General features: G+C 39.2%; 1 protein-coding gene across 1 annotated transcript in view; it reads right to left on the bottom strand.

Annotated features, from left to right (window-relative positions):
- Positions 1-1012: 1012 nt before the first annotated feature.
- The window catches only part of rnf31 (ring finger protein 31), a 17843-nt gene continuing 6900 nt past the window's right edge, over positions 1013-11955 (bottom strand). The window contains exons 12-23 of the mRNA XM_067453684.1: positions 11601-11786; positions 11187-11393; positions 10437-10610; positions 10137-10235; positions 9901-9990; positions 9405-9519; positions 6019-6131; positions 5696-5806; positions 5493-5541; positions 4942-5038; positions 1760-1925; positions 1013-1671 (exon numbers count right to left, since the gene is read on the bottom strand). Of these exons, the coding sequence (XP_067309785.1) occupies positions 1621-1671; positions 1760-1925; positions 4942-5038; positions 5493-5541; positions 5696-5806; positions 6019-6131; positions 9405-9519; positions 9901-9990; positions 10137-10235; positions 10437-10610; positions 11187-11393; positions 11601-11786 (1458 nt within the window). The 3' untranslated portion in view covers positions 1013-1620. The remainder of the gene's footprint in view (positions 1672-1759; positions 1926-4941; positions 5039-5492; positions 5542-5695; positions 5807-6018; positions 6132-9404; positions 9520-9900; positions 9991-10136; positions 10236-10436; positions 10611-11186; positions 11394-11600; positions 11787-11955) is intronic.

The raw sequence follows: 11955 nt of genomic DNA, 5'->3' as shown, positions 1-11955 counted from the left end.
ATCTAAAATCTTTGCTATCAATATGCACCTCTTTTTCACTGCTATGCTCTCACACAGAGCATTACCTCAAACCATGTGTCAGTTTGTCCTCTTCTCTGCTCTTCATGGACTTTCTTCTGTCACTGTATCCTATCATGCATTTTCTGGCAATGCTTTCTGTGCAGCCAATCAATATGCTGAACAAAAGGACAAAACAAGCCTAAAACACACTGACTACAATTCTTTTTAGATCATAGCCATCAAGAATTTGGTGATAGAAGAACACCTAAAAGAATAGTTGTCACACAAAAGGACTTTACCATCAATTGTATCTTACCTTGTGCAAGCAGTTTGTACTTCACCCTCATTAGGGAGAGAAAAGTGGCTGGTATGATATTGTATATCCTGATAGGAAATACAATATTTCACAGCTGAGAGGTTAAGTGCGCTTCTGAAGAACCCGCCATTGGTGAACCTCAGCAAAACAGAGTACTATATATTATATAGGTAAATAGATTTTTAAAGTGATGGCAGATTTAAGGCAACAAATACTGTAAAGTTAGAATTAAATCACTGCATGTGTGACCAATCAGCATCATAAAACTTTACAGTGCATGTAATTCTCATTGCCAAGAATAACGACCTCTTAAAAATATCATTGACTTTCTCATTACGTGTGCCTATAATTTCTGCTTAAAATGGCCAGTGCTTTTCCATGATCATGCGTGTCAAAAATTATATTCATAAATTCAGGAATATCTGTCTGCACAAATGTCCTCAGACTAAAAATAGCATCTGATCAGTGGTTTCCCTGACTACAACCCCACTAAAAATGGCTTTAAGACTTATACAAAATGAGCAAATATTTAAGAGCTCTGATCTCAGACAAACCGTTCCAGACACGGTTGTATGGAATAAGAAAGAAGAACATGTCTGAATGGCATCAACATAACTGGTGGTTTTACTGCTTTGCTTATTAAAGACTATAGATCATTTTTCTCTTTTTGAGACACAACTCTTTTTGAAGACTTCAACATTTTATAAATTATGTTTAATCATATATATATGTACATATAGACCCACAATTAAAAGTATGCCATTATTACTTAGATTGTATGTCTTTTGACACCCATCAATGTGCAGATTTTGTTTTTGGTTTAATTTGATTGAATAAACTAATAATGAACAGCTTGAGGTACATTCAACTAAAAGTTCACTCATAAAATCATTTAAAATACTGTTGTTTTACAATTTTTGTCTGTTTAAATTTAAAATGTACTTAATGAAATATAAAACTTGTTTATATGTATTCAGAGAAACCATACATGGTTTTACTATAAAGTCAAAGTGTTTTGCCTTAGTCATTTTTTTTTAAATGATCAAATTAAAGCTATAATGCTATTAGAGGGTGATTAAAAACAAAACATGAGTAAAAAAAGGAAGATATATCCATCACAAAACCTTAAAGAAAAAGAAAACAAACCAGTGTGTGCATTGTGCAAATGTGTGCAACTACATCACATTGAGAACAGGGAAGCACTGTGTTTATAATTCTGTCTGCCTCTCAGATCATAAAGAGGAGCTACAGGTGCATGTGGGTAAAATAGTCAGCACCGGTTAAATTAACAAAGTAAAACGTCTTCACTTCTTGCGAAGGACCTTGTCACCGAGAGGCACGTCATCCATGAGTTTCTGCAGATGTGAGGTAAAGAGAGAGTTTGATAACTATACCATAAAGAGGTCATGCTTATGGACTGAAGAAAGGACAGCGTCAGCCCACCTTAAGCAGTCTGGCAAAGTATGTCCTCTCGTCTTCTCCTTCCCCCTGTGCGACGTCGACATGGTATCTCCTGCAGGCCACGATCAGCTCATCAAGTGCATAAAGAAGGGCGGGGTCAATAGAATGTCCATTAATGAGGCTGACCAGGTACTCTCGATAATGTTTCCTGAAACACAAATTAGTAAGAAGCATGTGTCATTTTGTCTTGTCAAGTACACTTATCTATCTTCACCATTTTTCTTTCCATTTACAGCATGTGATGTCTTTGGCCATTGTATTGCATCTTGATGTCTCACATCCCAGTGTCTCACCAATCCCACTTAAGACTAAATTCAAACAATTACAAATTCAGTTCACATTAGATCTTCCTACATATTTGTATTTAAAAATGTGTTGATACTTGTCTCTTACAGCGTATGAGTCCTAAAGCTGAGAAATGAGTTAGCATTTTTGCCCTTCTGGTTCAATAAATATATATACACATACAAAGAGTAGTGTTTGTAGTCAAGACCACCTAAAGACCAAGTCTAGACCAAGACCAGCGTGTGCTGAGACAAAAGACAAGACCAAGACTTTGTGAGGTTGAAAACAAGACAAGGCCAAGGCAGGGCAAGAGAGAGTCAAGATCAAGACCAGTCGAAGACTAGTCTGCTTAAATTAATCTAAAAGATCCATATTTACTATCTGAGAAATGTCTTATATTTAATGAATAAATACAATTACAATAGTAAGATCACAAGATATTAAATCACTAACAATAAAATTCATGGCACAGACGTTGCATCTTAATTGGTACAATTACACCTCCATAAATAATGTTCAAATTCATTTAACATTAAAAAATTAACATTATTTAACAGTCACTGAATCATTTATTCAACTGATTTGTTCAAGGCAGCCGATTCATTTAAAAATGAAACGTTGCCAAATTAGCAAATTTGTCATTTAATACTAACTTCTTGTTTATTGAATGTTTGTATAAATCAATACAATTTGCAGTCACGCTTGTATTCATGAAAACAGCTCTCTTGCTCATGTGATATTGCTTAATTATATTCTTTGTTATATAAAAAATGAAATCTCAGAATTTTGTGGCCATTTATATTCATTTGGGGCATTTTTTAGACAATACTGCATTGATTTTGAACCTGGCGGCACAGTAACAAAAGAAATCACATTACATTATTGATTGCATTTTAAGCAGTAAGTTACATCAATGAGAAATGCAGTTGAGACCGAGACCTTCAAAAAATGTTCATGAGACCAAGACGGTCTTGAGTACTACAACACTACTCAAGACTATGGGCGGCCAAGGCTCATTGATGCACGTGGGGAGCGAAGGCTAGCCTGTGTGGTCCGATCAAACAGACAAGCTACTGTAGCTCAAATTGAAGGTAATGCTGGTTCTGATAGAATGGTGTCAGAATACACAGTGGATCGCAGTTTGTTGTGTACGGGGACTGCATAGCCGCAGACTAGTCAGGGTGGACATGCTGACCCGTCCACCGAACAGTGGCAAGGCAAGAAAGTGCACCACACAAACCATCTTTCGCTCCCCACATACATTAATGGCTGCTAGTGGGTGCAGGACAGTGAGGATAGCAAAATAAAGTAAACTGTGACATATTATACCCAAAGATTATTCATACAGTGGACTACCAGTAACATTACAAATTTGGGACCAAAATTTTTCAGATTATTTGACCTGACCATTATTTGTTTTGATCAAGTATTTTTCTTATTATTTTTTTATTATAGGTAATTGGTTGACCTAAATTGGTATTATCTACTATCTACTTGTAATCCATTACATAGCTTTCTAGCAAAGTTATCTGACATTATCAAGATGAATTTGTTCTGACACAGTTTAACTCTTATTTAACTCTTAGTTTAAGTTCTTGTCATATTTTATTACCATTATCTAAACTATAGTGAAGAAACTGTGATAATGTGAGAAAATGTGGAAGGTATCTGAATAAGTTTTGGTTTGAGGAGTATATGAACTAGGGGTAGCACAGTAACATGAAAAAAACCTGAACTGCTCGGTTCACTTGTCTCGGGTCGGAGCGTGTGCATTGTGACGTTCAACGTATTCACAATGTAGCCTTGTGCCCGTATGTTACCTCAGACAGTGGGTGTCATTTTCACGTGAAATAAAATGTGTGTGGACATACAGTAAAATAAGTAAAAGACAGTAAAAGTGGAGTGCTGCCGGTCATGTCATGTGTAGAAATGGCAGGTGGGAGAGATAAGGAAGGCTGGTCGGAGTTGGAGGATGTGCCAGAGTTGTAAGCCGGCTTTATACTGCACGTGCAAGCAGTCTGTTGGCACGGGTCAGAAGAAGTGTGTATGGAGAGTGGGAGCCGCACACGACTCGTGTATTGCAAATACAGACGAATATCTTCAGTTCTGTCACTTTTCCGGTGTTCTTCTCTGACACCTGTCATTAATCTCCTGCTTTGATTTAAGATGGGCAGGGTATATCTGCTGCAAATGTGACCATGTTCCCCTCTGTCCCAAACACACATGCATATAACGTTATATATAAGTATAGTTTAAATGATACATGTAAGATTAAAATTTAGATAAGCTTCTAGTTTTAATAATTTAAACAGGTCTTTGGAGCTTGAGCAAAAAGCTGCTCATGCTCAAAGCCACAGTGCATTGTTCTGATCAAAATTGACATGACTGATTACATGAAAAATGTTACGCCAATGTGTTGAACAGCGTAAGCAGGAGACAGCCAGTTAGGAAACAACTTCTACATGATATAACTTTTTTTTTAAATACTGTATCCTAAATTGTGAATAATTAAAGTATATATCATATGCTGCAGTAAATTTCTGGAGTGTTAACAATTAAAAGAAAAAACAACAAGAACCATACAGTGCTGAAAACCGTGACCCTAAAACCGTGATACGAACCAAACCATGCCACCACTAATATGAACTATATATAATCCAAAGAAAGAAGTTATCTTGAATGTGGACTGAAATTCACATTGGAATAGTGTTGATGGTTCTACAGAAAATTATGCCACCAATATCAAAATGAAAAGTGAGGTCTGAATTCTGATCATTGTGAAAATGAGTTAGGTCAAGCAGTTGGGCTGTAATTTTTGAGCACTCAGGTACTTATTTGATTCCCTACAAGCAAGACACGGTAACATTGATGTCACTCACTCGCAGAGTCCCGCCTGTCCCGGCTGAGTCTGAGCCCCACACGGTGAATCAGTCGGACGAGGCCCCTCATCTTTCTGCTCGATCACACTGCACACACCTGATGCAAGAAAAACAAACAAAAAAAACAGCAAGGATGCATTTGGGGGGGATTCAGTTTTCAAGGGAGATATTTTCAGAAAAGAGAAGTGGTACAGAGTGTGAAATAAAGCTGTAAGGAGTAGGTGTATGTGTGTTTTTGAAAACGATTTCATGGTACAAATATAGCCTTGGTCTGAGAAGTAATTGGATGGCTGTTTTAGTAGGAAAACAGTGCATTGCTTTATGATGTTCAGCTTTTAGGCTTTCATTACAGCAAAAGCTATTTTGTTCCACTGGGCAGTTGAGATAAAGAGTGAAATTGGAAGCAAACTAGATTTTAAGACAGATGGACAGACAGACACAGGCAAACCGATTACAGAATTTCTGGGGGAGATAAGACAGACTGAAATATGGCCATCACATAATCAGAATAAAACCAAATGAATAAAGCTTTGATACGAATAAAGACATACCAGTCTGTGCTCCTGTTGCAGTGTCAGTATTATAGTTCACCGCCTTTTTCTGAGGAAACAAATGACGTTCAAAAAAGCATTCAAAATAAAATGATAGAGATAAGAAGTGATATTTCACAACCAACCCTGGCACACAAGTGCTGTGCATGTGGATGTGTAGGAGGAAATGTGTGTGCCTGCGTAAGGTGAGAGTGTGTGTGTACCTGAAGTAAGGCCTGAAGCCTGGCAGGCTCCCAGTCTCGGAGGTAGAAGAGGCAGTCTCTGGGGTGATGGGCATGCAGACCTGTCACAGTACACTGGTTCACTGCACACTTCTGCCAGGGAAGGAGTGAGCAAGAGTGTAAGAAAAAAAGAGGATGAATAAAAAGAAGAGAAGAAACGGTGCTTCGGAGAAGGCAGCTACTTTTAGCCCAACCGTGGCTTCAAATATGAATATCACAGTCACGTACAGCATCGTATAACATGCACATAGAGCTACAAATAGACACAAACAATCCTAGGACAACAAGACGAGACAGGAACTCACTGTGTGGAAAGGGTTGTTACATCCACTGCAGAACTGATACCTGCACTGGGAACAACTGAAATGCATACAGCCGCCCCTGGCCAGAGCATACTGGAATCTGCAGTTAGGACAAGCTACAAGACAGACATAATAGTAGATAATAGATAATAGTAGATACAACCATTGTATGACAGAAAGAATGGGCAGTGTGACAGTTTTTGCACCCTATACTGTGAATGTTTATATTTTGCATTTGATAGAAACATGAAAACAGTATTGACATAGTCATATAGTCCATGTTTGTCTATTATCATGATTATAAATCAAATTGACTGCTGCAAAATAGGAACAATTTATGCAGAAATCCTGGTAAATCCAAGGGATCAGAAACATTTTACTGTACTGATGAAAGACAAATACACAGACATACATGAAAAAAAAATTGTGTGTGTAATGTGTCTGTAGCACAGCACATCTTACAGCAACAGTCAGCCATGCATCATTACTGAATGGTTGAGTCAATGACCCGTTTATAAAGAACTGCCTCACTCCTGAAAGAATCACTAATCGACCCAATGACTCACAGATTAAGATGGTCACCTGCCACCACCTACTGGTGGTAGAGTTTTCTGTTTAAAAATTTAATTTCTTATTTGTAAATTCAAAAAAATATTTAAAACAATCTCATTACACTATTTAAGGCAGTTGTAATTTTTCAGTGTAAATTACTTAATTTGATTGGAAAAAGCCCCATAGTGCCTTAAGGTATTCTTATTTAATATGATTCATCTTTCATTTTAAATTTAAAAAAATTAATTCATATATTTAACGATTAACGATTAATTAAAATATCATAATTATGTCAAAACTGACTGAACAATGATGTGAATATTGCTTCAGAATACATTTTTATATAAAGTTGTAAATAAATATTTACAACTAACTATTTTTTAAAAAACATTTTCTGGACAAGCAAAGGTTTACTTGAACAAGTGAATGATCGATTTACTTTTTCTGAAGGACATGCACATGAAAAGGCTTGAGGTTAAAGCCCTGTAAACATATACACCGATCAGGCATAACAATATGGCCTATTATTATGTTGGCCCCCCTTTTGCTGGCAGAACAACCCTGACCCGTCGAGGCATGGACTCCATTAGACCCTTGAAGGTGTGCTGTGGTATTTGGCACCAATATGTTAGCAGCAGATTCTTCAAGTCCTGTAAGTTGCAAGGTATGGCCTCCATGGATCAGACTTGTTTGTTCAGCACATCCCACAGATGCTCGACTGGATTTTGATCTGGGGAATTTGGAGGCCCAGTCAACACTTCAAACTCGTTGTTGTGCTCCTCAAACCATTCCTGAACCATTTTTGGTTTGTGGCAGGGGCACATTATCCTGCTGAAAGAGGCCACCGCCACCAGGGTTCCATAGCAGCGTTTCCATGAAAGGGTGCACATGGTCTGCCACAATGCTTAGGTAGGTGGTACATGTCAAAGTAACATCCACATGGATGACAGGACCCAAGGTTTCCCAGCAGAACATTGCCCAAACCACTGCCTCCGTCAGCTTGCCTTCTTCCCATAGTCCATCCTGGTGCTATGTGTTCCCCAGGTAAGTGACGCACATGCACCCGACCATCTATGTGATGTAAAAGAAAATGTGATTCATCAGACCAGGCAACCTTCATCCATTGCGCCGTTGTCCAGATCTGATGCTCACATGCCCACTGTTCGCACTTTCGGCAGTGGAAAGGGCATGGACAGCATGGGCACCCTGACTGGTCTGCGGCTATGCAGTCCCGTATGCAACAAACTGCGATGCACTGTGTATTCTGACACTTTTTATTCAGAACCAGCATTACCCTGAGCTACAGTAGCTAGTCTGTTTGCCTTTTCTCCCCATGTGCAACATTGGGCATTGCCCGCCCATGACCCTGTCGTCGGTTCACCACTGTTCCTTCCTTGGACCACTTTTCATAGATACTGACCACTGCAGAAGGGGAACACGCCACAAGAGCTGTAGTTTTGGAGCTGATCTGACCTAGTCGTTTCACAATTAGGGTCTTGTCAAACTCACTCAAATCCTTATGCTTGCCCATTTTTCCTGCCTCTAAGGCTGGGAACACACTGCAAGCGTGCCATGAGCGTCTCGGCTGCGTGTCCGTGTCCGTTTTTATTTCGGCTCCCATGTTCCAACCGGTTAGAACTTGCATACTGTCTGCGTGACACAAGGAAAACGTGCGCATGCTTGAAACAGAAGAGATGCCTATTTTTCGCGTGACATGCGAGCGTGTTGGAAGCATTTCCAGGCAAAATAGAATAGGAAAAGATGTTTATATGACATTTTGACACAAATACATATAAATAAATGACATTTTCATGTTTGAAAGTCTGTAGGTTAACATAAATGCAGATATAGGTCTAATTGTAATAATAAAAAACAACATAATTATCAATTTTGAAATATTAAACCTGTCAATACAGAACGAAATATTCTATAGCCTATTTTGCCGTCAATACCATAGATGTGTGTGGTCATAGGCTATCGACATTGTCTTTGCTGTATCAATAGGCAACATATTTATATTTAACATGAATTATAGGGCTTCCCTGTACATCAATAGCAGCAGCAGTGCTGCGTCAGACACGCTTTGGTGTGCAAACGCCAGGCAGCCGCCTCGTGGCTGACATGCAACAGAAACGCCACGCTCACACCCCGCTTGCATTGTGTCTCCTGCCTAACACATCAACTTTGAGGCCAAAATGTTCACGTGCTGCCTATTGTATCCCAGCCACTAACAGGTGCTGTGACGAAGAAATAATATGTGACCCTGGACCACAAAACCAGTCAGAAGTCCCACAGGTATATTTTTTGGCAATAGCTAACAATGCATTGTATGGGTCAAAAGTATTGATTTTTCTTTCATGCCAAAAATCATTAGGATATTACGTAAAGATCATGTTCCATGAAGGACTTCATTTGGACAACTTTAAAGGCGTTTTTTTCTTTTCTTCAGATTACAGATGTTTAAATAGTTGTATCTCGACAAAATATTGTACAATCCAAACAAACCATACATCAATGGAAAGCTTTTTTTTTATTCAACTTTCATGTGAAGTATACATCTCAATAAAACAAGTACCCTTATGACTGGTTTTGTGGTCCAGGGTCACATACATTATATACAAGTGTGAATAAGTGTGAATAAAATTGTCTGTGAGTAAGAAATACACAACATTAATATTTGATTTGGTTTTCCCTCACCGATGGACCAAACATGACAAAACAAAAAGACTGTATTAGCAGGCAAGGTTAATTCTGTAGTCAGAGTGGGGCAGGGTCAGTAGTGTTAGCTGTCAGTAGGTGTGGATTAGGCTTCTAGACAAAATCAAAAGGTGACTCACTGATCCCATTGTCACGCAGGTATCCGGCCAAACCCTGCCTCTGGTACTCGGGGTCATTCTCTCGTTTCCACAGCTGGAACTGCTCACACGAGAGCCCCACGTGCTGCGCCTCCCACTGGAGAAAGCGATAAAGAGTAAGACACCAAATACCATCATTCAGAAGGATATGTTACGTTTTATTTTCAGGATTTGTTCATTAAAACCAACTAAATTATGCATAAATATACACCAAATACACCTTAATATACATTAATTACACTGCTATAAAGAGCAGCATTACACTACAAATTCCACCATAATAAAGAAGAACTAAAATGCTGTACAGGGACAAAACAATCAGAGAGAATCTTTTTATGAATTTGTCCTGTTCAACAAAACAATTCACCAAAACTTGATAGTGGCGCTACTTTGAATTACTCCCCAACACTGACGTACATCTCCTATATTCATGCATGGTCACAGCAAACCTTTTTTTTTGCTGTCTGAAAACACGTACCGGTTTTTTGCATTGAGCACAGAAGCTTTTCCTGCACTGCATACATGTGACCTTGAGTTGATCGCCGTCGTAGATGAAGCCATATGAGCACTGTGGGAAACGAGATACGAATAAAAGAGAACAAAAACACCTCACATCATGCACCTCTTTTCAGATCACTGTAAAATGCTCTTGAACGAGACAACAGCTGTTTGAGTACTATCTCTGAGACAGTTAAGAAGTGCAGTGTCACTCACATGGCTGCACCACAGGAACTTTGGGTCCTTGATGAGAGCTTGCTCTGTCAGCTTTTTGTGGAAGAGATCGTACACGTCTGGTTCAAGGCAATCCCTGAGCTGGCCAGTCATATACACACACACACACACACACACACACACACACACACACACACACACACACACACACACACACACACACACACACACACACACACACACACACACACACACAAGTGAGTAGCTTGAAGCCCAGTTATATGCTACCGTGTTCCAACTCAAGTCCCAGTGCTGAACTGATTTTTTGCTCTTTTGCAGTACCTGTATGTCCAGAGTGGAGAAGTAGCTGTTAAGGTGCTCAGGGTCATTGATGTCAGGCTCTGTGCAGACAGGACACACCATATCTCTGATGTGCTTGTCCCTCACCGCTATGGTGAAATGCTGCTTGAAACATCCACAGCACACAGAACACTGGCACGATGTCAGCGACTGCATCTGAGACAGAAAAATACACCAAAAAATAGACTCCTGACTCAATGAAAGGTGCTTTCACACATACATTTGCCAAAAATGTAACAGCATTTCCACTGAGAGCTCATTTGTGAAAAGGACCCAGTAAAACTGGGGTGCATGCATATAAACTGTCCAAACTGTTCATTTTCCAAATGTCTTCTTTTGTATTCTACTGAAGAAATAAAGTTATACTACAGCTTTGGAACAACACAATGGCAAGTAAATGATCACTTGATGATGATTTCTGGGTGACCAGTCATCATTTACTCACACTCATGTCATTCCAACCCTGTATGACTTTCTTTTTTCCTGAAGAGCATAAATATATTTTGAAGAATGTTGGTAACAAAACTATTGTGTATCCCACTGACTTCAATAATATGGACAACCATTACAATGAAGTCAATATGAATTAAAACTGTTGGTTACCAACTTTCTTCAAAAGATCTTCTTTTATGTTCTTAAATGTAAATCCTGACAAAAATGTCATTTTTGGGTAGACTATCCCTTTAACAAGATAAGGCCACTCTGGTGTAAAAAATGCAAGATGCAAAGTACCTTGCTGTGGGGAAAAACTGATAGGCAGATGGGGCATTCCTTGTTCAGCACTCGGCGAATGAAGTCCCGGTCAGGTGATTCACGCACAGCCTGAACCACATCCTCCAGTGTGTATGTAGCTGTAGGGTCCCGCAGCAAAGAGAGAACCAGCTCACAGCGCCCCCAGCTGGGCAGTTCAAACACCGCTAGCAGCCTACGGCAAACATGCTTAACACACAGAGAGTAAGTAACTTTAGTAATAATTGATAACAGCATTCAATATACTACTGACTACCTTGAATATCTTCAGCAGCCAGCATTGCAATTAATGAAAGATAAAAAAATATGATACAGACAAGGATATTTGGCACATGTAGTGGTGAGAAGGCAAAGCAGTGTCTCATTGAAGCTGCATTATGGTAAAAGGCCAGTCACCTGTTTATCCGGATGGTTGATGTCAATGGGGGGCTCTGGTTCGTCGCTCCACATGCGCTGATGGAATGGCTCTAGTAAAGGGCGCTGCAGCAAGACAAGAGCCCCCCTCACATCCCCTCCACTCTGCCTCAGGGCTTCTTCACAGCGGGTTGCATCATTAAAGCCCAGAGACCCAAGCTCTTTTACCTAACAAACAAAAACAGACAAAATGTCATATTTATTACACTGATATACAATTCTGGCTGATACGGATAAGCTAATAAATATTTTCATGTTATGGCCAATAACCTAGAAATATTAAGTATTAATTATATAAAAATGTAATTATATAAACATTTTTATTATATTACATTTC

The sequence above is a fragment of the Pseudorasbora parva genome, chromosome 9 (genome assembly GCF_024679245.1).
Source record: "Pseudorasbora parva isolate DD20220531a chromosome 9, ASM2467924v1, whole genome shotgun sequence".
Lineage (NCBI taxonomy): Eukaryota > Metazoa > Chordata > Actinopteri > Cypriniformes > Gobionidae > Pseudorasbora > Pseudorasbora parva.
This window is presented reverse-complemented; position numbering and strand designations above follow the sequence as displayed.